This window comes from Bos javanicus, chromosome 9 (genome assembly GCF_032452875.1).
Source record: "Bos javanicus breed banteng chromosome 9, ARS-OSU_banteng_1.0, whole genome shotgun sequence".
NCBI lineage: Eukaryota > Metazoa > Chordata > Mammalia > Artiodactyla > Bovidae > Bos > Bos javanicus.
Window position 1 is genome coordinate 71717515 of NC_083876.1, and position 23736 is coordinate 71741250.

The 23736-nt window shown below is 40.1% G+C and overlaps 1 protein-coding gene across 10 annotated transcripts in view; it reads left to right on the forward strand.

Annotated features, from left to right (window-relative positions):
* The window catches only part of EYA4 (EYA transcriptional coactivator and phosphatase 4), a 367222-nt gene that overhangs the window by 315211 nt on the left and 28275 nt on the right, over positions 1–23736 (forward strand). For all 10 annotated transcript variants that reach the window (XM_061428024.1, XM_061428029.1, XM_061428025.1 and 7 more), the window contains 2 exons: positions 2109–2245; positions 5726–5809. In XM_061428024.1, coding sequence (XP_061284008.1) covers positions 2109–2245; positions 5726–5809 — 221 coding nt within the window. The remainder of the gene's footprint in view (positions 1–2108; positions 2246–5725; positions 5810–23736) is intronic.

A 23736-nucleotide genomic window follows, 5' to 3' on the forward strand; every position in this document is an offset into this window, starting at 1 on the left:
TAAGAGCAAATAGTATTTGGAGCACAGACATTTCTTTGATGCTGCCTTGACATGCACGATGTTTCCCAAAGAAAACATTTGACCATTAGAAATTATTAGAGGTTAGCTTTGTAAAAATTATTTACTTAGAATTTCTCGGAAAAAATATTACTTAAGTTTTATCTCGTTTGTTCAGATGTGTTTATTTAGATTAGTAACTGCTTGGCTGTTCTTGTAATTATTTTACTTTGATTTTTATGGTAAGGCATGAGAATCATGGAGAAGGAAATGGCCACCCACTCCAGTATTCTTGCCTGGGAAATCCCATGGATAGAGAGGCCTGGTGGCTACAGTCCATAGGATCAGAAAGAGTCAGACATGACTCAGCAACTAAACAGCTACAAAAACAACAACAGGAGAGTCATAACATCTTTATATTTAAAAACTGTGTAACTTTGATATTATTTGCCGTTGGATTCTCCTAGACATTTTAACTTTATGCATATGATTTAAATTAAGTGTAAATTAGATTTACCTTGGTAATAAAAGGTAGCTGCTATTACTGATGTTTTAATATACAAAGAAACTGAGATTCAGGGAGATTGAATAAAACACTTGAAGTCGTACGGTAAGTTGGACTCTTGTTACTTGTGAGGTTTTACTGTACCTCGCTGTTGCCTCAGTTTATCTTAAAACCTTCCTCACAGATCTGCCACTGCTCCATGCTCTCCAACTCATCAAGTGCTCCATCACTTAGCTTTAGACATGTCAAACTTTCAGGTATCTGCGGGACATGCAGAACCCAAACATAAAGTCGAAACATAGGATTTGACCCAGTATGATGTATGCATCTTTGAGTAGAAAGTGACTAACCTATGAGAGGGTTAGATTGCCCACATGGTGTGGAGTGGGGAAAATGACCAAAAGATAGAACTACTAAATCCCAGCATGTGAGGAATGGTAGGAAGAAAAGGAGTCCGTGTCTCCTAGACAGAGAAGGACTCATGGAAAAAATTCTAGAAGATTCTAGCAGAGTATCAGCTACTAAGTGGTTCTGAAGAGGTGGTGTTTAAGAGGATTGATCATGTGTAGCACAGAGATCCAGGAAGGTAAAGACTGGGTCTATCTATTATTGTGTGTGTCATTTAAGTGGCTTTTGGAGACTGTGGCTAAGAATAGTTTTGTTAGAGTTTTGGTAAACTAAAGCTGGATTATGACAAATGAGATGTCAGAAAGTAGAGACAAATGTGACATTCAGTTCTGTAGCCAGCAACTTCAGTCTGTACTAGCTCCATTGCAGGGGCCTAGTAGGCACATGTAGCTACTACAGATCCAAGTCCGCTCTAAGTGGATTTCGAAGACTTAGTGTGCAAAACAAATTATGTAAAACATACCATATTCATATTTATTATAGGTTGAAATGATGTTTTGAATATATTAGAGCAATTAACATGTAAGAATAAAAATAATTTTACATGTTGCTTTTTACATTTTTTTAAATGCAGCTTCTAGAACATTTAAAATTTTATGTGTGGTTACATTCATGGCTCACATTATATTTCTATTGGACAGGACTAGAATGCCCTGTTCTTTTAAGAGACGATCCTTTAAAAAGAAAAGATAGCCAGTAAATAGTTTCTATAGATGCAAGGTTAAAGGGAAGGACTTTTTAATTTGTCTGTGCCTGAACCACCCCCTCACCCCAGGAAAGGGAGAGGTTGAAGGGAAGATAAGAGAGTTTGAGCAGTGGAACATGGTTTCCCAGTAGGTGAGGCTCAGAAGTCATACTTGAATGTGGAGGAATGGGATCTTCTCTTCTGACATAAGGAGTTGCGAACAGATCTAAATTTAGATAAACATGTAGGTGGGGATAGAGACAGGCAAGTTGAGAGCATCTGGAGTACAAAAGGTGTTCAGGTTTAATAGCTCACATATATCGAATCTAGGAGAAAATGATGTGACCTGCAAAATTTTTTTACTAAATTAGGATTTTTGTGTATTTGGGATTATATCTTTTCTTTCTTTCTTTTTTGGTCATAAGGAGCTTTTTGTTAAGATAATTCATAATGAAGACTTATACCTGATCTAAAAATAAAGTGCTCTTCTTGAACAATTTATGTTATTTACAGGAGAGTTTGATACTGTTCAAAGCCCCTCCACACCCATCAAAGATCTTGATGAGAGAACGTGCAGGAGTTCTGGGTCAAAGTCCCGAGGAAGAGGCCGGAAAAATAATCCCTCCCCGCCTCCTGACAGTGACCTGGAGGTATGCTGACTTATCTTTAACAGACGTAATAGGTGTTTTATTCTGTTGGGTATGTTCTATACTTTATAGTTTCATGAAGTTTCAAACTTAAAAGAAAAAGACGTATCATGAAATGAGTGGACCTACATGGAAGCTGGCATTTCACAGCTATAAAATTGGAGATTTCATCCATTATAATACAAAATTGAAGACAGTAACTTGGAAAGGAAAGGTGGTCATTGGATAATGAGAAAAATTCTAATCATTTGATACATATGGTAAAATGTTTATATCTGTGACATTTTCTCAAGTTGGGATGGATTTCTTGAAATATATTCATACTAAGCAGGCTGATTTTTATTACAAAAATCAGAAGAAACTGTTCTTAACCATAATGTGCTACTTCTTATATAACTGAGTATTTTAATTATGAAAAAAAGTTTAATCTTCAGATTTAGTAAGGTCAAGGAATAGTCATTGTACCACTTCCTAAGACATCACTTCCTTGATGTTTTCAACTAAAAAAGATGCACAACTTGAAAGTTGCGAGTTAAGTTTTATTTGGAGCAAAATGAGGACTGCTGCCCCGGAGGCAGCATCTTAGAGAGCTCTGAGAGACTGCTCCTTAGCGGCAGTGGGGGAAGGTCAATATATAAGGTTTTGGTGAAGGGGGAGTTCAATACCATTAAGCACTCATTTTACAAAAGGTTTTTTGTTGGTCATAAGGATCTGATGTCACCATGAAGGGATTTAGTGCTTCTCTAGACATGCTCAAAATTCTCTAAGCCAGGCTTCAACAGTATGTGAACCGTGAACTTCCAGATGTTGAAGCTGGATTTAGAAAAGGCAGAGGAACCAGAGATCAAATTGCCAACATCCGTTGGATCATCGAAAAAGCAAGAGTTCCAGAAAAACATCTACTTCTGCTTTATTGACTATGCCAAAGCCTTTGACTGTATGGATCACAACAAAAGATGGAAATATCAGACCACGAGACCTGCCTCCTGAGAAATCTATATACAGGTCAAGAAGCAACAGTTAGAACTGGACAAGGAACAACAACTGGTTCCAAACTGGGAAAGGAGTACTTCAAGGCTGTATATTGTCACCCTGCTTATTTAACTTATATGCAGACTACATCAGGAGAAACACTGGACTGGATGAAGCACATGCTGGAATCAAGATTGCCAGGAGAAATATCAATAACCTCAGATATGCCAATGACACCACCCTTATGGCAGAAAGTGAAGAAGAACTAAAGAGCCTCTTGATGAAAGTTAAAGAGGAGAGTGAAAAAGTTGGCTTAAAACTCAACATTCAGAAAATTAAGATCATGGCATCTGGTCCCATCACTTCATGGCAAATAGATGCGATAACAGTGGAAACAGTGTCAGACTTTATTTTTGGGGGCTCCAAAATCACTGCAGATGGTGATTGCAGCCATGAAATTAAAAGACGCTTACTCCTTGGAAGGAAAGTTATGACCAACCTAGATAGTATACTGAAAAGCAGAGATATTACTTTGCCAACAAAGGTCCGTCTAGTCAAAGCTATGGTTTTTCCAGTAGTCATGTATGGATGTGAGAATTGGACTATAAAGAAAGTTGAGTGCTGAAGAATTGATGCTTTTGAACTGTGGTGTTGGAGAAGACTCTTGAGAGTCCCTTGGACTGCAAGGAGATCCAACCAGTCCATTCTAAAGGAGATCGGTCCTGGGTGTTCTTTGGAAGGACTGATGCTAAAGCTGAAACTCCAATACTTTGGCCACCTGATGCGAAGAACTGACTCTTTGGAAAAGACCCTACTGCTGGGAAAGATTGAAGGTGGGAGGAGAAGGGGACGACAGAGGACAAGATGGTTGGATGGCATCACTGACTCAATGGACATGAGTTTGGGTAAATTCCGGGAGTTGGTGATGGACAGGGAGGCCTGGCATGCTGCAGTCCATCAGGCTGCAGAGAGTCAGACATGACTGAGCGACTGAACTGAACTGAACATGAAGAGATGCAAAGACTGAGGCCATAAAATCTGTTCCTAAAAACATCCAACTATCTAAAGACCTGTCCTACCAGATTCCCTGGAGCATAGGGTGCCTCATTCCACCATAACTCCCTCAGAGGTTGTTGAAGACCAACAGCTTATAGCAGCCTGGGGTTCAGTCTCTGTAGAGGCAGATGGCAAATGCTTTTGTTGTTCAGTCATTGGCAGTGCTCTTGGTAAGTGCCAATTTGTAGTTGACAATGTGAACAACAACAGTAGCAGATTAAAATGCCTTCTGGAAGGCAGAGATGATTGGAGTGAGCTGGGCTAGGGAGCCTGCAGATTTTGAAGAAGAGGAAGCACTGGCCAGTCTCAAGGGGCCCCTGCATCACTGTCCCATGGAAGGTCAGCCAGCATTGCTACAGATCAGAAGTTTGTCCACTGCAGTCAGAACCCTGAACTTTGCGAGAAGTCTAATCTCAAAATGTTGATCAATTATTTGAAATCTTTCAAAACAGTGTGCAGGCCAAACAACATATCTTATCACCTAATGTGACCCAAAGGTCCACACTTAACAATTTGTATTTAGGGATTACTCATTGATTCTTTTAAATATTTTAAAAGTTTAATTCTTAAAGTAAAATAGTGTATATTGTTTGATGCTGTTTTCACAAGTGTATATTTGCAATACTGAAAAAAGAGCTACCTAAATGCAGTGATAGTAGTTACTACCTAAATATAGTAAGCTAAAGATGATTTCCATTTTGTTTTTCCTTCTGAGTGCCTGATTCTTTTTTTAAAACATGATTATTACTTTTTTAATCAGAAAAAAAATTAATTCTTTGCATGAATTGCTAAACTTCATCATCTAAAATTTTGTAAAAGCACACTTTTATCATAAAATCCAAATTTGTCTTTTTGGAAATTAAGTGCAAGTAAACATTTGGATGAGTTCTTTCAAATTAGGACATCTGAATTAAGCTTATTATATTTATTTGTCTCTCTTCCTTCTAGGTTTTACAGGAAATAAATCTGGCAAATTTGGGGGAAAAAAAATAATAGAGTAGCATTTGTTGTTCAGCCACTAAGTTGTGTCCAAGTTTTTGTGACCCCATGAACTGCAGCACTCCGGGCTTCCCTGTCCTTCATTATCTCCCAGAGTTTGCTCAAACTCATGTGCATTGAGACAGTGATACCAACCAACCATCTCATCCTCTGTTGGCCCCTTCTCCTCCTGCCCTCAATCTTTCCCAGCATCAGGGTCTTTTCCAGAGTCAGCTCTTTACATCATGTGGCCAAAGTATTGGAGCTTCAGCTTTAACATCAGCCCTTCCATGAATATTCAAGGTTGATTTCCTGTAGGATTGACTGATTTGATCTCCTTGCTGTCCAAGGGACTCAGTTTTCTATACGGTAGTGTCAAGATTATAGCCAACAATAAAGCAAGGTGCTTTCTACCCGTAAAGAGATTTCTCTTTCCTTAGAACTTAATGGTTCTCTGGTTTTTATCTTTTTCTCCAGCGTGTGTTTGTCTGGGACTTGGATGAAACCATCATTGTTTTCCACTCACTGCTCACAGGATCTTATGCCCAGAAATATGGCAAGGTAAGGATTCAAGAAATTTGAATTTTATTTGTTAGAATAAAATTCTAACAAATTTTAGAATTTTAAAATTTAGAATTTTATTAATTCTAATAAATTAGAATTTATCAATTAAAATTTTATTTTGAATAAATTTAAAAGCCATTTAAAAATGCATTGAAGTGTTTTTATTGCAGCCTATCAAATCTGCTCTTATTTATTTCTAGTAGCTCATTGTTATTCAGCGTGAACTGAAAAATTTTATAAAACATAATTTAAAATTGTATTCTTTTTTCCTTCTTCATTATAACTTTTAGTTTTTTATATAAGAAACCAAGCTTCTTACTCTGACGTAGTTATTTTAGAAAATGTTTTCATAAATTGAAATGGACTTTAAACATTATGAAATGTATATTATCTTCTAATACGGGAACTTTAAGAAATTGTTTGAATTAGCTTGTTGCACCAAATGTTGCTATGAAATGGCATTTGAAGTAAGAAGTAATCTTTTGTCTTTCAGATCCTTTGGATTTATGAATATAATTATCTTTTGGTAACTTTGAGGAAGCATATTTTAGTGACTGAGGGCAATATGCCTTCACACACAAATATTGAGACAGATGGTCACATTACTTTCCTTTGTCTCTTGCCATTATTTTTATAGTTCACTTGCTTCTCGTACCAGTGTTGTTTTATAGGCATGTGAGGTTGTTTCAAAGACTGATGCACCTACAACAGACTTTTCGGCTGGAAACACCAATTGAGTCTTTGTTTCTGTAGGACTCACAGTCTAACAAGAGTCAGTTCCCAGCATGACCTGCCTTTGATCACTGTAGTCAAAGTTGTATCTGACCGGTCCCTTTTCATATGATGCGGAAGTGTCCCCTTAAATCTTTACAGTGTCACACTATTTTATAGGGTCTCATGTCAGCTCAACATGCAGTGTTTACAACTTTGTTAAGCTTTGTCTTCTTGTTGTTGTTGTTGTTCAGTCACTCAGTCATGTTCAACTCTTTGTGACCCCATGGACTGCTTTATGCCAGGCTTCCCTGTCCATCACCATCTCCTGGACCTTGCTCAAACTCATGTCCATTGAGTCTGTGATGCCAACTTCTAGTGATAAATTAATTTCACTAAAGCATTACCTCCTAAATTGCACTCTTAGTGAATCTTCTGTGAATTACAGTATAGGTAATGAAAGTTGCCCCCACAGTCAGTCTCTCCGATCAGGAAGCTTCCATAAGCCTCTTATCCTTCTCCATCAGAGGGTAGAATGAAAACCACAATCTCAGAAAACTAATCAAACTGATCACATGGACCACAGCCTTGTCTAACTCAATGAAACTATGTGCCATGCTGTGTAGGGCCACCCAAGACAGACAGGTCCTGGTGGAGAGTTCTGACAAAACGTGGTCCACTGAAGAAGAGAATGGCAAACCACTTCAGTATTCTTGTCTTGAGAACCCCATGAACAGTATGAAAAGGCAAAAAGATATGACACTGAAAGATGAATTCCCCAGGCTGGTAGGTGCCCAATATGCTACTGGAGATCAGTGGAGAACTAACTCCAGAAAGAATGAAAGGATGGAGCCAAAGCAAAAACAACATGTGTTGTGGATGTGACTGTTGATAGAAGCAAGGTCCTATGCTGTAAAGAGCAACATTGCATAGGAATCGGGAATGTTAGGTCCATGAATCAAGGTAAGTTAGAAGTGCTCAAACAGGAGATGGCAAGAGTGAACATCAACATTTTAGGAATCAGTGAACTAAAATGGACTGGAATGGGTAAATTTAATTCAGATGACCATTATATCTACTACAGTAGACATAATGTACTATATTATATCTACTATAAGGCAAGAATCTCTTAGAAGAAATGGAGTAGCCCTCATAGTCAACAAAAGAGTCTGAAATGCAGTTATTGGATGCAGTCTCAAAAATGACAGAATGATCTATGTTCGTTTCCAAGGCAAACCATTCAATATCACAGTAATCCAAGCCTATGCCCCAAGTAGTAAGGCTGAAAGCTGAAGTTGAATGGTTCTATGAAGACATACAAGACCTTCTAGAACTAACAGCCCCAAAAGATGTCCTTTTCATCATAGGGACTGGAGTGCAAAAGTAGGAAGTCAAGAAATACCTAGAGTAGCAGGCAAATTTGGCCTTGGAGTACAAAATAAAGCAGTGCAAAGGCTAACAGAGTTTTGCCAAGAGAATGCATTGTCATAGCAAACACCCTCTTCCAGCAACACAAGAGAAGACTCTACACATGGACATCGGCAAATGGTCAGTACTGAAACCAGACTGATTATATTCTTTGCAGCCAAAGCTAGAGGAGCTCTATACAATCAGCAGAAAATAAGACCAGGAGCTGACTCTGGCTCAGATCATGAACTCCTTATTGCAAAATTCAGATCTTAAAGTGAAGAAAGGAGGGAAAACCACTAGACCATGCAGGTATGACTTAAATCAAATCCCTTATGATTATACAGTTGAAGTGACAAATAGATTCAAGGGATTAGATCTTAAAAAGTTCCTGAAGAACTATGGATGGAGGTTCATGACATTGTACAGGAGGCATTGATCAAGACTGTCCCCAAGAAAAAGAAATGTAAAAGACAAAATGGTGGTCTGAGGAGGCCTTACAAAGAGCTGAGAAAAGAAGAGAAGCAAACAAAGGAGAAAAGGAAAGATATACCCCATTGAATGCAGAGTTCCAAAGAATAGCAAGGAGAGATAAGAAAGCCTTCCTCAGTGATCAATGCAAAGAAATAGAGGAAAACAATAGAATGGGATCTCTTCAAGAAAATTAAGGATACCAACAGAGCATTTCATGCAAAGATGGGCACAAAAAAGGATTGAAATGGTATGGACCTCACAGAAACAGAAGATATTAAGAAGAGGTGGCAAGAATACACAGAAGAACTGTACAAAAAAGAGCTTCACGACCCAGAGAACCATGATGGTGTGATCACTCACCTAGAGCCAGGCATCCTGGAATGCAAAGTCAAGTGGGCCTTAGGAAGCATCACTATGCACAAAGCTAATGGAGGGGATGGAGTTCCAGTTGAGCTATTTCAAATTCTAAAAGATGATGCTGTTAAAGTGCTACACTCAGTATGCCAGCAAATTTGGAAAACTCAGCAGTGGCCATAGGACTGGGAAAGGTCAGTTTTCATTCCAATCCCGAAGAAGGGCAATGCCAAAGAATGTTCAAACTGCTGCACAATTGCACTCGTCTCACAAGCTAGCAAAGATGTTCAAAATTCTCCAAGCCAGGCTTCAACAGTACGTTAACTATGAACTTCCAGATGTTCAAGCTGGATTTAGAAAAAACAGAGGAACCACAGATCAAATTGCCAGCTTCTATTGGTTCATAGAAAAAGCAAGAAAATTCCAGAAAAACATCTTCTGCTTTATTGATTACACCAAAGCCTTTGACTGTGTAGATCACAACAAACTGGAAAATTCTTCAAGAGATGAGAATACCAGACCACCTGACCTGCCTTCTGAGAAGTCTGTATGCAGGTCAAGAAGCAACAGTTAGAACTGGACATGGAACAACAGACTGGTTCCAAATCTGGAAAGGAGTACGTCAAGGCTGTATATTGTCACCCTGCTTATTTAACTGATATGCAGAGTACATCATGCGAAATGCCAGGCTGGATGAAGTGCAAACTGGAATCACGATTGCTGGGAGAAATATCAATGACCTCAGATACGAGAATGACACCATCCTTATGGCATAAAGTGAAGAAGAACTAAAGAACATCTTGATGAAAATGAAAGAGGAGAGTGGAAAAGCTGACTTAAAACTCACATTCAAAAAATGAAAACCATGGCATCTGGTCCCATCAGTTCATGGCAGATAGATGGGGAAACAATGGAAACAGTGAGAGATTTTATTTTTGAGGGGCTCCAAAATCACTGCAGATGGTGACTGCAGCTATAAAAGACACTTGCTCTTTGGAAGAAAAGCTATGACCAACCTAAACAGCATATTAAAAAACAAAGACATTACTTTGCCAACAAAGGTCCATCTAGTCAAAGCTATGGTTTTTCCAGTAGTCATGTATGGATGTGAGAGTTGAGCTATAAAGAAAGCTGAGAGCCGAAGAATTGATGCTTTTGAACTGTGGTATTGGAGAAGACTCTTGAGAGTCCCTTGGACTGCAAGGAGATCCAACCAGTCCATTCTAAAGGAAATCAGTCCTGAATATTCATTGGAAGGACTGATGCCAAAGCTGAAACTCCAATCCTTTGGCCACCTGACGTGAAGAACCGACTTATTTGAAAAGACCCTGATGCTGGGAAAGATTGAAGGTGGGAGGAGAAGGGGATGACAGAGGATGAGATGGTTGGATGGCATATCCAACTCAATGGACATGAGTTTGAGCAAGCTCCAGGAGATGGTGAAGGACAGGGAAGCCTGGCGTGCTGCAGTCCGTGGTGTCACAAGCAGTTGGACGTGACTGAGCGACTAAATTGAACTGAATGAAAGTTGCTAAACAGATGAAAGATAACAATTTCGTATAATGAGCATTTCGAAAAGGGAGTCTTCCACAGAGTTATAGTCGAGAATGAATGAACTTGTGGTTGCTGGGGGGGAAGAATAAGGGGAAAGGATAGTTAGGGAGTTGAAGATGGCCAGTACACACTGCTGCATTTAATGGATAACCTAGAAGGACCTACTGTATAGCACAGGGAACTCTGTTTATGTGGCAGCCAGGGTGGGAGGGGAGTTTGCGGGGAAATGGATACATGTATATGTGTGGCTTAGTCCCCTTTGCTGTTTAATTGAAACTATCACAGCATTGTTTGTTAATTGGCTATACCCCAATACAATAAAATGTTAAAAAAAAAAACAGACTCTATATGCAAAACAAAAAAGCAAAAGGAGTCTTAGCCCCTTTATCACAATCATTATTATCTTAATTCAGTGGTCTCCAGGATGGATGCTTACATGTCACATACACACAAGGTGTTTCATTGAGATAAAGAGAAAATATATTGACATGTGTGTATGTATACACACACATTTATGCCCCACAATTTCTACTGTTGTCTGTTTCACAGTGCAGGTACATGATAAATACATGTAAATGATTACAACTTTAAAAATATGTATGTGATTTATAAATAAATTAACTGTATATGAATTTGGGGTACACACTCAAATTCTATTACTGATAGAACATATAGTGTAAAAAGTTTCCAGACAGCAATTGAAAGCATTTTCTTCTGCAATAATTTTAGCTTGTGTGGCATATGCAATAAATCCTGTTGAATTGATTGCACTATTTATATGCTGAGTTTCATATTAGATAAATTTTTACAATTAACAGTCTAACTTGAACACACAAATTCAAATAAAGTTCCCTTCAAAATAGTCACCATTAGAGGCTATACCTAAATATCTGCATTGCTTCCATTGTGCCAGATCAGTGGTGGAACTTGTCTTCGGGAATTATCTTTAGATTGTTAAAATATTTCCTGATTTCAAACCTTTATCCTTTTGTGGTAATCATGATCTTTAGAAATAGAAGAATAATTTTGAACCCAAGGCAATAAACAAAGAACACAGTTAAAATCTCTCCCTCTCTCTCTCTCTATATATATATATATGTGTGTGTGTGTGATTTTGTTTTCTTTTTGTCAAAAATATTTTAAAATTTTTACCATGCCAGAACTGAGCACAGACTTACATTTGGGATAAGGAGGAGCTCCAATAAAGTAGCAAAAAAAAAATAACATCATTTGAAAAAAAAAGAACATCAAATCATGAGGCCGCTTTTGCATGACTCAGAAAATGGCTCTAAGAGCAGTTCCAAAAGCAGCCTTCTCCTGCTTCCTTCATCAGTGACCTGTCACTGAAATAACCATCACCTCCCGGGATAGCCCCCTGGTCATGCAGCATTCATTTCACAAACAAATTCCATTATTTTAAAGTATTATCAAAATGCTGTGTTCACATAGAAAACAGAGACATTCTGTATGCCTACAGAGGCTTGAAGCAGCAGAGCTTGCAGAGTGGGCAGGGCAAAGCGATGGAAAGAAGGGCTTTACTGTTTATTTAATACCCATGATGTGCCAGGGGTTAAGCGTCGCAAACATTTTAAGGGGTGGGTTGTTCTCCCCAGTCTGTACATGAGGAAAAACGCTCAGAGAGGGAATAAGATGTGTGCAAAGTCACAGAGCTAGACAATGGCGGAGATGAATTCTCGGGCCCTGGACATTTGACCCCAAACCCCTTGTTGTTTCCGCTAATAGAACATCACATGGTATAGACAAGTAAGCTACCATGAACACAATATATAAGTGACATTTCCTGAAACAAGGATGGGCAATTAAGTATGTATAGGCAGTTGTGTGAGTTCTCCTTTAAGATGGAATAATTCTAAATATCTTCTCTCAGATCACTGGGATCGTTTTCCATCAAAAGGAAAAACTTAAGAAATATTCAGTGAAACAGAACGTCCAGACAGATATCCATACAGTGGTACAGAACAGCAGAAGGATCAGGGGCATGTTGGAAAGGTGTGGGAAGATGAGCCTACATTTCTGCCTGCCGCATGGTAGCACCTGTGTTTGGTATTTCACGAGCAGTAGGGACTGGGGCTAATGACAAGAGCCTTTGAGTTGGACAGACCTAAATTTGAAAGCCCAGTGCTGATGCTTACAGCTTTCTGATCTTGGGAAAATTAATTCTTCATTCTCAATTTCTGTAAAATGGGAATAATATTGTCTTATAGTGAATGAGGAAGTGCTAACATGTTAACAGCCTAGCAGAACATTTGATGTGAATTGTTGCTCTAAAAATTGTAACTGTGATTAGTCATTTTCACAAATGTTACCCAACTTAATGCTCATAACCCACTCTGCTGTAATTTATTGTGAGCCAAGTTCTGTGGATGAGGAAACTGGGTTTTTAGGGTTTGAAAAAATCAACCAAGGTCACAGAATGTTAAATGCTGGTACAAATATTGGAAACTAGGTCCTTCTCATAACACAGCTTTGTCCTTAATACTGTTCTCTGCTACAGGAAGGGGACCTGCTGTAGCTGACCATGTTGAATAATGGTTTACTCAAGGAAATTTGAAAAAATTAGAGTGAAAATATTTTTAGGCTTAATATTTTCAAATCAAAATGAAAGTACCTTCATTGAGTTCCATGAAAAACAACTTAGATGACTTTGTTTATTGAATTATTGCTTATTTATTTTTAAAAGTAATTTGGTCGTTGACATTTTTTTTTTAATTTTACTTTTTTTTGCAGTAGGTTCTTGGTGGTTATCTATTTTAAATATAGCAATGTGTACATGTCAATCCCAAATTCCCAATCTATCCCCCACACCCTTACCCCCCTGGGCAAGTGGGGACCATAAGTTGGTTCTCTAAGTCTGTGAATCTATTTCTGCTTTGTAAGTAAGTTCATTTGTATCCTTTCTTTTTAGATTCCATACAGAATTGATGTCATATCATAATCATTGATATTTTTCTTAATATCAGTAAGGAAATTGGTGTAGTCTAGCTAGTAAGACATGAATATCTTGGCATATTAAGAAGTGGCTTAATAAGGAATGTTATTTTATCAGACCCAACTTCTGAAGCTGGGGACCACATGCACTCAGGACACATTTGAAGGGGACAGAGAGGACATTGGGTCATCTCAGCTCTACCACATACTAGAGCTCCAAGAACAACTGTGTTCATCTAACAAATATTTACTTATCAACAAATATTTACTCAACAGAGGCAGACATGCTTCCTGCTCTCAGGGAGCTTACAAGCAAGTGAAATTATTTCAGATTGTGGTAGCTGCTTTGAAGACAATAAAAACTAGGTCAGATAGAAATTGATGGGGGAAGGGAGGTGACTGGGGAGGTGACATTGATACTGAGACCTGAATTACAAGAAGGCACTGCCTACAGATTAGGCGGGGGAGAAGCGTGGAGGGGCAAGTTCCAGGCAGAGGACACAGAAGGGCCCTGAGGCGGAACAATCTTCCAGTGTTCCAGGAATATAAAGGAGCAGTGTGACTGGAAGGGTATAAACAAGGGGGAGAAACACAAGATAAAAGCAGAGAGGCAGGCAGGGGGCTGCAGCAGCTCCCCCGTAAGGCGTGTGGGATTTATTTAGGTGCAGTGGAAGCTTTAGAAGCAGTGGAAGGGTTTTAGATTGACTTGGGACCTTTAATATCAACTGCTGTATGGAGAAAAGAGTTCAGAGGAACCCAGGTGAACCCCAGGAGACCATTTTGAAGGCTGCTGACTGAAATAGGGCTTCTCGAACAAATGTGAGCCATAGTGAGCCTCAGAGTTTGTAAAACAGAAATGGCTGGTCCCACCATCAGAGTTTCTGATCCTGTAGGTCTGAGGGCTAGGAGCCTGAGACATTTTGTCTTTGGAATGAATTTCAATAAGGTTGCTGAAGGTCTTATTAAATGCTTTACTATCTCCTTGGCTTTCACCACCACCCCCACCACCCCACCCCCACCCTATGTGATGGATACCGTGTCACCCAGCTCACAAGTGGTTCGGCCAACCAGCACCCACAACTCTTCCACCTGCTCTTAATCTCTACACTCTTTTGGTCTATTGTCTTTCCCCACCACCGATAAAAATAAAACCCATGGAACATAATCATTTAGGAATGCCATTTTTATTCATAAATTGCTCTGTATAGCTAACTTTTATGTTTTAATTAAAAAAAAAACTTTAGAAAAATCCTGCTTCAATGTATAAATAAATAATACTATGAATTTTCCAAGGATCTCCCTAAGATGCGATCATTTTGGACTCTGTTCAGTTGTCAACAGAGCTGTTGCTGGGTATTTACCGTGATGGCAAATGAAGGATGTTGGTATTTGAGGTCTGCTGCCTGTGGAACTGACTGAGCACCAGTTGGCATGTATACCTTTCAGCACCACACAGCTCTCAAATAAGAGTTTGTAAATTGGCAGGACACAGACCAGGAATCATCCCTCATCTGTTATAGTTTATGAAGATTATTCCTGTTCCCCGATTAATTACATATAGTATTTTACCCGAGAAGTTGCAGTAATTCCTCTGGTTAGAGGGAGGCATGAAGGAAGCTAAATAAATTGTGCTCCAGGGATTTAATCTGTTTTGGAGCACTAATACATCATGGGCTATGAGGCTGTGATTCTCTGTAAAGTTATTCCACAGGAAGGATGTAAAGCCCATAGCCCAAGTCAGGGGAAAGACTGAAAGAAAAGTGAACAGTTGTATTGTGAAACTGAAATTCAAGCTCCCAATACTACCTCCCCACTTTAGACAACCTCTTACATAAGAGCAGCACTGGAGAAATGATATGCTCATCAGGATAAATCCACTGGATACTTTTATGTGAAACAATCCCCACACACTTACCTCAAAAGGCTCCCAAAATAGCATGAACTAGATTTTAAATGATAAGATTGTCATGAAGGTAAGTGGGGCTTCCCTGGTGGCTCAGTGGTAAAGAATCCACGTGCTAATGCAGGAGACATGGGTTCAATCCCTGGGTTGGGAAGATCCCTTGGAGAAGAAATTGGAAATCCACTCCAGTATTCCTGCCTGGAGAATCCTATGAACAGAGGTGCCTGGAGGGCTATAGTCCATGGGGTTGCAAAGAGTCAGACACAAGTGAAGCAACTTAGCAAAAACACACACGCACTGTATTTATCAATAACAGAAATTTGTAATCTGTTTAAAAGATGAATTACCTGTCAGTACCTGTGTCAGTATGTAAGACATGGTACAAAACACTGGGGATGTGATAGATACTACTAACAGTAGGCATCAAAAATAAAAAGATAATGTGAAAAAGAAAAACACATTTATTTACAGGCACAATGATTCATGCATTAATAACAGAGCAGCAACGTGATTGCTTTAGCCTATACACCAATGAATGAACCATTCTAAAATGTTTATGCCACACAGTATTACAGTCATATTCATAATACAGTATTGGAGGCGTTGTCACATTAAAAAAGAAAATAGCACCTGTGATGATAAGCTGATATGAAGTTTTTCCAATTACTAGAGAGAGGGCTGTATTGGACAGTCATGTAATTCTTTCAAAGAAAAGTTATAAAACAGGGAAACTAACACATTCTTAATTTTACATATCTCTCATCTTATGCACACCCACTCCAGTGTTCTTGCCTGGAGAATCCCAGGGATGGGGGAGCCTCATGGGCTGCCGTCCATGGGGTGGCACAGAGTCGGACACAACTGAAGTGACTTAGCAGCAGCACCTTCTGCACATGTAAGGATAAGCTGTACACTTCAATACAAGTCTTTGCACACCATGTTCTACACGACAGATAACTTAAGTAGTGATGATTATGGGACAAAAACATGTCATATAGTCCTTGACTTACATTGATTAGGTTTATATACGAAGACACTCAACACACATACACAACAGATAAGCTTATTAACTGTCATGATGATTACTATTCATAAGGTCTTTTCCTTCATCCTCTTCACAGTGGGTAGGCTAGAGAGGAGGAGGAATAGGAGGGGTTGGTCTTGAGGTCTCACCAGGTGGTAAAGCTGGAAGAATAGGAGGAGGTAGAAGGGGAGACAGAACTGCAGGCATACTCAGTGTAACTTTACAGAAATACATCACAATTTCTGTCTGCCTCTGGCTTTTTTATTTCTCTATAAATGTTTCTATATGGCCCAATCCTTCCACTCTTTGCTTTAGTTTCAGTTCCCATATCGTAGAAGGGTCCGTGTCATAAAAGAAATCGAAAACCACTTTGAACAACAGAATGCTTCTGCCAGATTGTCTAACATCAGTTTGTTTTATTAATTTTTTAATTTAAGTATTTAAAAAAATTTTACAATGCTGTTTTGGTTTCTGCCATACAACAACTCAGATCATTCATAATTATACACACATCCCTCCCTCCCTAGTTTCCCTCTTCTCCCCTCATCTCACCCCTCCGGGTCATCACGGAGCAGCAGGCTGGGCTCCCTGCGCTACACAGCAGCTTCTCACCAGCTGCGTCCTACACCTGGGGTTGACATATGGTGATGCCACTTTCTCCTTTCGTCCCAGTTTGTCCCTCCCCCGTTGTGTCTGCAAGTCCATTATCTACAGCTGTGTCTCCCTTCCTTGCAACTAGGTTCATCAGTATCATTTTTCTAGATTCTGTGTTGCTCTTGTTGTTCAGTCGTTAAGTCGTGTCCAACTATCTGTGACCCCGTGGACTTCAGCACACCAGGATTCCCTGTCCTTCAGTATCTCCCGGAGTTTGCTCAGATTCATGTCCATTGAGTAAGGGGTGCTATCTAGCCATCATCCTCTGCTGCCCTCTTTGCCTTTTGCTTTCAGTCTTCCCCAGCATAGGGTGTTTTTCAATGAGTCAGCTCTTTGCATCAGGTGGCCAAAGTATTAGAGCTTCAGCTTCAGCATCAGTCTTTCCAATGAATAGTCAGGGTTGATTTCCTTTAGGATGGACTGGTTTGATCCCCTTGCTGTCCAAGGGACTCTAAATAGTCTTCTCCAACACCACAATTCAAAAGCATCAGTTCTTCAGCGCTCAGCCTTCTCTTTACTTACTTACTTCACTCAGTATAACAGACTCTAGGTTCCTCTACCTCACTGAAACTGACTCAAATTCATTCCTTCTTAGGACTGAGTGATATTCCGTGGTATATATGTACCACATCTTCTTTATCCATTCATCTTTTGATGGACATCTAGGTTGCTTCCGTGTCCTAGCTATTGTAAACAGTGCTGCTATGAACACTGGGGTATGTGTGTCTTTTGGCAACCCACTCCAGTACACTTGCCTGGAAAATTCCATGGACAGAGGAGCCTTGTAGGCTACAGTCCATGGGGTCGCAAAGAGTCGGACACGACTGAGCGACTTCACTTCACTTCGCTTCAGGGTATATTCCCAGTAGTGGGGTTGCTGGATCATATGGTAGATTTATTCCTAGCTTTTTCAGTAATCTCCATACGGTTCTCTGTAAGGACTGTATCAGTCTACATTCCTGCTAACAGTGTAGGAGGGTTCACTTTTCTCCACATCCCCTCTGGCATTTATTGTTTGTAGATTTTTTAATGATGGCTATTCTGACTGGTGTGAGGCGATACCTCATAGTAGTTGTGGCTTGCCTGTCTCTAATACTTAGTGATATTGAGCATATTTTCTTGTGTTTATTGGCCATCTGTATGTCTTCTTTGAAGAAATGTCTGTTTAGATAGTCTGCCTTTTTTTTTTTTTGATTGGATTGTTTATTTTCCTAATATTGAGTTGTATGACCCATTTATATATTCTGGCGATTAATCCTTTGTCTGAATTTGGCAATAAGGAGTTCATGATCTGAACCACAGTCAGCTCCCAGTCTTGTTTCTGGTGACTGTATAGAGCTTCTCCATCTTTGGCTGCAAAGAATATAATCAATCTGACTTCCGTGTTGACTTTCTGGTGATGTCCATGTATAGAGTCTTCTCTTGTGTTGTTGTAAGAGGGTGTTTGTTATGACCAGTGCATTGTCTTGGCAAAACTCTATTAGCCTTTGCCCTACTTCATTCTGTACTCCAAGGCCAAATTTGCCTGTTACTCCAGGTGTGTCTTGATTTCCTACTTTGCATTCCAGTCCCCTGTAATGAAAAGGACATCTTTTTTGGGTGTTAGTTCTAAAAGGTCTTGTAGGTCTTCATAGAACCATTCAACTTCAGCTTCTTCAGCATTACTGGTTGGGGCATAGGCTAGGATTACTGTGATATTGAATGGTTTGCCTTGGAAATGAACAGAGATCATTCTGTCGTTTTTCAGATTGCATCCAGTACTACATTTTGGACTCTTTTCTTGACCATCATGGCTATTCCATTTCTTCTATGGGATTCCTGCCCACAGTAGTAGATATAATGGTTATCTGAATTAAATTCACCCACTCCAGTCCATTTTAGTTTGCTGATCCCTAGAATGTTGAATTTCATTCTTGCCATCTCCTCTTTGACCACTTCCAATTTGCCTTGATCCATGGACCTAACAGAGAAGGCAATGGCACCCCACTCCAGTACTCTTGCCTGGAAAATCCCATGGATGGAGGAGCCTGAAAGGCTGCAGTCCATGGGTCGCTGAGGGCCAGACATGACTGAGTGACTTCACTTTCACTTTTCACTTTCATGGATTGGAGAAGGAAATGGCAACCCACTCCAGTGTTCTTGCCTGGAGAATCCCAGGGATGGGGCATCCTGGTGGGCTGCCGTCTATGGGGTTGCACAGAGTCGGACACAACTGAAGTGACTCAGCTGCAGCAGCATGGACCTAACATTCCAAGTTCCTATGCAATATTGCTCTTTACAGCATCGGACCTTGCTTATATCACCAGTCACATCCACAATTTGGTATTGTTTTTGCTTTGACTCCATCCCTTCATTCTTTCTGGAGTTATTTCTCCACTGATCTCCAGTAGCATATTGGGCACCTACTGACCTGGGGAGTTCCTCTTTCAGTATCCTATCATTTTGCCTTTTCATACTGTTCATGGGGTTCTTAAGGCAAGAATACTGAAGTGGTTTGCCATTCCCTTCTCCAGTGGACCACATTCTGTCAGATCTCTCCATGACCCGCCCACCTTGGGTTGCCCCATGGGCATGGCTTAGTTTCACTGAGTTAGACAAGGCTGTGGTCCATGTGATTAGATTGACTAGTTTTCTGTGATTATGGTTTCAATGTGTCTGCCCTCTGATACCCTCTTGCAACACCTACCGTCTTCCTTGGGTTTCTCTTGGACGTGGGATATCTCTTCATGGCTGCTCCATCAAAGTGCAGCCACTGCTCCTTACTTTGGGCGAGTGGTATCTCCTCTCGTCCACTAGACCTTCAAGTATGACCTAAATCAAATCCCTTATAATTATACAGTGGAGGCGAGAAACAGATTTAAGGGACTAGACCTGATAGAGTACCTGATGAACTATGGACGGAGATTCATGACACTGAACAGGACACAGGAATCAAGACCATCCCCATGGAAAAGAAATGCAAAAAAAGCAAAATGGCTGTCTGGGGAGGCTTTACAAATAGCTGTGAAAAGAAGAGAAGCAAAAAGCAAAGGAGAAAAGGAAAGATATAAGCATCTGAATGCAGAGTTCCGAAGAATAGCAAGAAGAGATAAGAAAGCCTTCCTCAGTGATCAATGCAAAGAAACAGAGGAAAACAACAGAATGGCAAAGACTAGAGAGCTCTTCAAGAAAATTAGAGATACCAAAAGAACATTTCATGCAAAGATGGGCTCAATAAAGGACAGAAATGGTATGGACCTAACAGAAGCAGAAGGTATTAAGAAGAGATGGCAAGAATACACAGAAGAACTGTACAAAAAAGATCTTCACGACCCAGATAAGCACGATGGTGTGATCACTGACCTAGAGCCAGACATCCTGGAAAGTGAAGTCAAGTGGGCCTTAGAAAGCATCACTATGAACAAAGCTAGTGGAGGTGATGGAATTCCAGTTGAGCTATTTCAAATCCTGAAAGATGATGCTGTGAAAGTGCTGCACTCAATATGCCAGCAAATTTGGAAAACTCAGCAGTGGCCACAGGACTGGAAAAGGTCAGTTTTCATTCCAATCCCAAAGAAAGGCAATGCCAAAGAATGCTCAAACTACCACACAATTGCACTCATCTCACACACTAGTAAAGTAATGCTCAAAATTCTCCAAGCCAGGCTTCAGCAATACGTGAACTGTGAACTTCCAGATGTTCAAGCTGGTTTTAGAAAAGGCAGAGGAACCAAAATCAAATTGCCAACATCCACTGGATCATGGAAAAAGCAAGAGAGTTCCAGAAAAACATCTATTTCTGCTTTATTGACTCTGCCAAAGCCTTTGACTGTGTGGATCACAATAAACTGTGGAAAACTGAGAAAGAGATGGGAATCCCAGACCACCTGACCTGCCTCTTGAGAAACCTATATGCAGTTCAGGAAGCAACAGTTACAGCTGGACATGGAACAACAGACTGGTTCCAAATAGGAAAAGAAGTACGTCAAGGCTGCATATTGTCACCCTGCTTATTTAACTTATATGCAGACTACATCATGAGAAACGCTGGGCTGGAAGAAGCACAAGCTGGAATCAAGATTGTCAGGAGAAATATCAATAACCTCAGATATGCCAATGACACCACCCTTATGGCAGAAAGTGAAGAGGAACTCAAAAGCCTCTTGATGAAAGTAAAAGAGGAGAGTGAAAAAGTTGGCTTAAAGCTCAACATTCAGAAAACAAAGATCATGGCATTTTGTCCCATCACTTCATGGGAAATAGATGGGGAAACAGTGGAAACAGTGTCAGACTTTATTTTTCTGGGCTCCAAAATCACTGCAGATGGTGACTGCAGTCATGAAATTAAAAGACACTTACTCCTTGGAAGGAAAGTTATGACCAACCTATATAGCATATTCAAAAGCAGAGACATTACTTTCCCAACAAAGGTCCGTCTAGTCAAGGCTATGGTTTTTCCAGTAGTCATGTATGGATGTGAGAGTTGGACCGTGAAGAAAGCTGAGCACTGAAGAATGATGCTTTTGAACTGTGGTGTTGGAGAAGACTCTTGAGAGTCCCTTGGACTGCAAGGAGATCCAACCAGTCCATTCTGAAGGAGATCAGCCCTGGGATTTCTTTGGAAGGAATGATGCTAAAGCTGAAACTCCAGTACTTTGGCCACCTCATGTGAAGAGTTGACTCATTGGAAAAGACTCTGATGCTGGGAGGGATTGGGGGCAGGAAGCGAAGGGGACAACAGAGGATGAGATGGCTGGATGGCATCACCTACTCAATGGACATGAGTTTGAGTGAACTCTGGGAGTTGGTGATGCATAGGGAAGCCTGGCGTGCTACAATTCATGGGGTCGCAAAGTCGGACAGGACTGAACGACTGAACTGAACTGAATCCTTTGTCAGTTGTTTAATTTGCAATTATTTCCTCCCATTCTGAAGGTTGTCTTTTAATCTTGTTTATTGTTTCCTTTGCTGTCAAAATCTTTTCAGTTTAATCAGTCCCATTTGTTTATTTTTGTTTTTGTTTCCATTACTATAAGTGGATCACAGAGCGTCTTCCTGTGATGTATATCAAAGAGTGTACAGCTTGTTTTCTGATACTGCTTCTTCTTACTCACCATCTAGCTTTGGTTCAGAAGCACTCACCTCCATCAAGTTGTCCCCTGTTAATTGCTCTGGTGTGGTGTTTATTAGGACATGAATTTCTCTGTGATCTATATCTTGAAACCTTTTATCCCCACCTTTCTTTGCTGTATCCACCATCTCTTTCATGATTTTCTTGATTGGCTCTTTTTTAAATCCCATAACATCATGCACAAAATCTGGACACAAGTTTCCCCAGTAGGAGTTTATTGTTACTGGCTTGATGGCTTTTAGGGCTTTTTCTGTACCAGTGATGGCATTTTTAATGACATAATCCTTCAAGATGTTCATGATGTTCTGTGTTGAGGTTCTCTTCCATAGCACTGACAATCCTTGCCATAGATTATCCTGTATAATGAGCCTTCAAGGGCCCCCTGACCCCCTGTTCTAGACACTGAATTAGAGATGTTGTGTTTAGGAGAAAGTAGAATACTTTATGGTGCCTTCGGTGTTGAACTCATGGGGTCTGGGTAGCTAGGGGCATTGTCAGATATCCAAAGAACTTTAAAAGGCAGTCCCTTACTGAGAAGTTACTTTCTGACTTCAGGGACAGAGCATCAGTAGAACCAATCCAGCAAAAGTGTTTTCATTGTCAGGCCTTCTTGTTGTACAGTCAGAAGACTGGCAGCTGGTGTTTATCCTTTGCTTCAAGGCTTGGGGTTAGCAGCTTTATATGTACGGGTGATCCTGATCATAAACTCGGCTGCATTTGCACAAAACAGTGGTATTAGACTGTCCTTTCCTGCCTGAAGTCCTGGTCCTTGCTTCTCCTTATTACCAAGTGTCCTTGATGACATCTTTTTTTCCAGAATCGGGCACTTCCATCTATATTAGAAATCTGTTCAGCAGATATTCTCTTTGTCTGTGATTTTCTTAATGGTGCCTCGGAATTCATCTGCTGCCTCGTGGTGGATGAATCTTCTCTCCTGCTATCATGACATTTTTAAAGCCAAGCCTCTTTCTAAAACTATCACACCATTGTTGCTGGCATTAGTTTCTCCAGCTTTAGCTCCTTCACCTTCCTTCAGGTTTGAAAATGAAAGAATTAGTTGAAAGAATACAGGAGTGGGTTGCCATTACCTTCTCCAGGGAATCTTCCCAACTCAGAGATTGAACCCAGGACTCCTGCCTTGCAGGCAGATTCTTAAGTTGCCAAATAATGGCTTCACCTTTTCTCCAATCATACTGGTGTCTGTAGGTATGCCTTTCTTAAAGGAATCCTGCACCCATGTCAAAGCTGGATTTTCCTTGTGAGATAGACAGGTATTTCTGAAAAAGAACAAGGGTTTTGAGCCTGCTGGTGTAGCTGCAACCATGGCTTCAAAAATTTCCCTTTTTTTTTTTTTTTGGCAATAGTCCTTACGCTGGATTTATTTATCTTGAGATGGAGGGCAGGCACAGCTGCAAACTTCAAGCTGTGGTACATACCAAGTAATTCAGGGTTTTTTGTTGTTCATGTGATGATTCTGCTTCTTGAGTGCACTTCTAGCATCACTAGGGGCACTTCGTCTGGGTCCCCTGGAGTTATTTAAGGTTTATGGCATTGCAGTAAACACAACACAAAATATACGAGAACCGCAAGAGATCACTTTTTACTGTAGTATGTGATTTACTGGAGAAATGAACTGCTCACAAGGAGATGATTAGCATCACTCAGCATTTCAGGCAGATACTCGCAACACTTGAGCTCACCAGAATAGTAACAGGAGATAGCTACAAAATTATTACAGTAGTACAATGTGGACTATAGTTAATTTATTTCAGTTACAGTTTAAT